We start from the raw sequence: 4,251 nt of genomic DNA, 5'->3' as shown, positions 1-4,251 counted from the left end.
CCCTGCGCGCTGGTGCTGATCCTCGTCTTAAGCGTCGTGGACGGGTCGAGCGCGTGGGAGCTCCCGATGGTGAAGTAGTTCTCCTTTGTTTTCAACCTGTGCGTTACCTCGGCCGCCACTGCGCTGGTCGGGCTGAACAGGTGGATGTAGGAAGCTTTCAGTGTCTCGCCTTTGTCAGCCCTGTGTAGCAAAACACAAACCAAGGTTTGTTAGTGAACGGCAAGCGAGGGCTTTGCTAACCAAAATGCATCCGGTCATCAGACTTGCAGAAGATATCCAATATAGGGAAGTCATATCAGATGGAGTTTGTCAAGAGAAAATGTCTGTAATCCTGGAGACAGACATCTCAATGCACTCTACGGGTGTTGCTACCCTAAAAGTTACCAGTATTATCCTATATGATATTTTAATCAGCTACGGGTTCAAACTTCAGCGCAACCTGAAGCTTCCACTTTAGACAATTAGCTGCACAATTTAACTAGTCAAGTTCTTCCTTGTTACTACTTACTACTCCTAATCTAAAGCAGTACCGAACAACTATGTGGGCAAGTTTTGCAAGCAGAAAGATGTAATTGGCTGCATTCGAGCAATGTGTCACAATGCAGATCTCGTATGCTTGAAACCTTGAACAAAGCAGGAACTTGCAAAGACTTACATTTGTAAGGCGGCAGAAAAATCATCCTTGGTATAGCTGACCCCTGAGTTGTACTTGGTAACAGAAGCTGAAGTGCTGTCAAATCCAACCTCGGCACCGACAGCAAGTTCGTTTGTGCCAATAGTTGTTGCCAGCTCGATCACAGGTGCCGAAGTCAAGCCAATGGTTGAATTCAGTGTGAAGCGATCATGAAGGTATTGCAAATCGAGCTGACAATGAACAGTAATTAGTAGAAAAACAATGGAAATAACACAATATGGAGAAGCAGTGGGGTTGAATGTTGGTTATAAGCCAATTTACAGGCAATAGATAAATATGATGTGACAAAAGATTCAAATCCAGCTTATTTAGACTCGCTGAATGCATTACTCGTTTACTAGAGCACCAACTTCCTATGTTTTCAGTAAAATTGATTATCCCTCCAAAGCAAAATATACCCACCTTCCCTGACTTTTGATCAGGAACCTTGAAGCCGAAAGAAGTCTTCAAACCAGGGACTACTTCATCAAAAGTGACCGCGGTTGACACCTGCAGGAGCAAAGACTCTAGTAAGATACATAGATAGACGATGTTTAACTCTGACATGCCATAAGTTAGGAAGGTCGGAAAAATAAGAATATTCAGTCTTCAGAAATGAAACACTGAGCTAAGAACACAGCTGCATAGATATGATAGTCTATCTAAATCTCACATTCAGAAATCAACAAGTTGGCTATGTCAGTACATTCTTTATAGCCTCAAAAGTCAAAACGGAAGGCCGTCCAGCATTACATATAACATTCATCAATTTCAGCTGAACAAAAGCCAAATTAAAACATATGTCCTACTTATTTTGGCACTGCATGTTACTTCCTATTTCGTCTTCTAATATACGTACATTTATGAGGCTTTAATGAGGCCAAACTAGCAGCCCCTATTTGAGAAAAATATAAGCAATAATACACTGTAGTCTTTGTACAAAATACATGCATGTAAACAAGAATAGAGAACCGAACTTTACAAGGATCTTACTTTGGAATCGCAATCGATTGTGACATCAACAGTATTTCTACCACTTTTATGTTGTACCCGTATGTCACCAATGAAGAGTTCATCGAACTTCACACCAGAGGCTGTGATACCCTGCAATATAATACAATAATAAAGGCAATGTGTTTTTAGCTAACAAGCAAGCAAGTAGTTAGGACATTATCTTCACACACACAAAAAAACTGCAATGGGCGGCTAAATGACGAGTGCTTACCAAACCAGATTCGCTAGTTGTTGACCATGAAAACTTTTGGTCAAAATTGTAGTCCTTGTACAAGAGATCTATAGAGAAATAAACAGATGAGATAAGTTAATGCAAGACACTCGTAGATTCAGATGACAAAAAAGTACAACCAGACGAAGATTCAGATGACAATAAAGTACAACCAGACGAAGGCTTAAAAAAGCGCTGAAAACTAAAACAAACCAAGCACAAAATTAACCTGTATTTACCAGACAACATCAGATAAAGGTGGGGAACGGTTATTACTCAAACTAGTTATATATAAAACAACGAGATACTACAACAAGATGAGCAATCAGCGGTCCAGAAACCACTCCGCAGAACAGTCAGGTCATATACAGGGTTCCCTCGGAGTAGAGCCGTTATTTCTTTATAAACACGGTCCATATGTGCCGATCATAGGAATGCAACAACGGTTTCCAGTTGGCAGGTATATATGGGACTACACATCGAATTAATGCAGTAACTGAAAAAGGAAGCTGAGACGAGAGTATCTATCTATTTGTCCGTTCAAAAACTATCATACAGCTCCACTAATAATGAGCAAAGCGATTATTAAGTGCAGTGGATTCAAAGCAAGCCCTATGTAACCTGTTGGAACATATGCTTCTGTCGGTCTCAAGTTAGCTCTATCTAAAAGATACCAAGAAACACACTGCATTCTCAGGACCAGCCACAGCAAAATTGAATCACCAAGGCACACAACAGGTGCATAAATTAGCATGATGTTTGACAATCGAGTACCAGGGAAGAGGAAGATGCCCGCCTACCTTTTGCCTTCTTTCCAAAGCTAGGGAACGGAACCGGGCCTTTGCTCATCCTTCCCAGCTAGAAGCACCTCAGGTCCTGCCAATTTAAAGGAAATAACTCGACCATATCAGCAGCATGATCAATCGACGCCCCGGCAGGGCAGCGGAGTCGGCGGCGGCGGATCCAGGCGGCGCGCCGGCCGCCCAGGAATCGTGGAGATCAGTGGGGTTTGGAGAATCGGCGGGTGCAAATACCTCGAACCCCAATGGGGGGAAAGACCGCGGACGGGGCGGAGACGAACGGCGACGGGGGGGGCGGGGCGTCGGTGGCGGCTGTAGGGCAGGCGCGTGGTGGCTGGCAGAGAGAGATTTTAGATCCGCGCCGGGTCGGGTTGGGTTGGGTTGGGTAGGTCACGGGCTCGGGACGGGTAAAAGGAAACAACGGCGAGGAGTCCGTAGCCACGAGGAGGAGATGGATATTTGGACGTGCACCCGAAGCAAACCAAATTTATATTTCTATCCTTAATCTATCCCTAATAATAAAGCATGGATTAACTTCATGGGTTCACCGTTACAATACGCTTTCTTTATGTAAATTTACGCTTTCAGTTTGAATTTAAAACATATACATGAGGTGGTACTAATGTTGCCATTGGTATAGATTTGACAAAATACGATTTTTATCCGTCACGGGCTTTGCCCCACATGGGCCGAGATTGTGAGCTGCGACTTCGCCCTTGCATATGGGCCGAGATTGTAGAGGAGCACAGCAAAAATTAGTTGATTTTCATGGGAGTCGAACTCAAGACCTGCCATTTAATCTCAACGTGCACAACCAACTGGCTAAAGCCAGGCACGCATTAGCTTATGAATTTCCTGGGAAATAAGCAGAGCTGCCCCGAGAGTCTAAGAAATAAATGATTTTCTGTAATTAGAAAGACAAGAAAGGAAGGAATAACGCCAAGAAAAAAAAAGGCAAATGAAGAAGTTGACTCCACGGGAAGGCAATGATTTAATTAGTGCAGCTTGATTGCTTTCCTATTTAAAAGCGGAGATGCAGATCTAAAAAAAGCAAGATGCACGCTGGATAATTATTGTCGCTGATTGCCTTCCTATTTAAAAAGCGGGCATATATATGCATATCACGAAATTAATTAGTAGGAAATCCAACATTAAATTAAATTATTTTATATTTTAACTTTCTGTTATTAATCTGATTTTTAGATAAAATCAAGCTTTTTAATTGTACAATTTTGAACAAAAGCTTCTAAGTTTCATAATTTTCTTCCTTGGTTCCTAATTTTATCTAATTTTTCCTGTTTTTCCCTTTTAGTAAAACTCTGGCAGACATGACAAGAATTACATTATGTTTAGACTATCAAGAACAATCATTAGAGAGGAAAGTAACCTTTTTTGGTGGGGTGAGTAACCATATTTGTGACTTTTTTAAGATATAGAGTGCACTAGATTTTTTTTCAAATTTTTTTACCTTCTCTATCAATATAGATATAGAATTTGTCACAATTTGGCAGAAGAAGGGGCGCTTTGTGTCGATTTTAAGCAATACCCGGGGT

The 4,251-nt window shown here is 41.7% G+C and overlaps 1 protein-coding gene across 1 annotated transcript; it reads right to left on the bottom strand.

The window, feature by feature from the left end:
* Positions 1-30: 30 nt before the first annotated feature.
* LOC125529819 (mitochondrial outer membrane protein porin 6-like) lies at positions 31-3,024 on the bottom strand (the record flags this gene model as incomplete). The annotated part of the gene is given in 7 exon segments (XM_048694236.1): positions 31-180; positions 656-864; positions 1,097-1,183; positions 1,667-1,777; positions 1,899-1,966; positions 2,699-2,774; positions 2,933-3,024. Coding segments are annotated over 6 exon segments (674 nt in total), but the record flags the coding sequence as incomplete, so codon positions are not given.
* Between the last annotated feature and the right edge of the window lie 1,227 nt (positions 3,025-4,251).

The sequence above is a fragment of the Triticum urartu genome, unplaced genomic scaffold (genome assembly GCF_003073215.2).
Source record: "Triticum urartu cultivar G1812 unplaced genomic scaffold, Tu2.1 TuUngrouped_contig_5873, whole genome shotgun sequence".
Lineage (NCBI taxonomy): Eukaryota > Viridiplantae > Streptophyta > Magnoliopsida > Poales > Poaceae > Triticum > Triticum urartu.
Note: the sequence above shows the minus strand (reverse complement) of the source record. Positions and strands in the feature narration are given on the sequence as shown.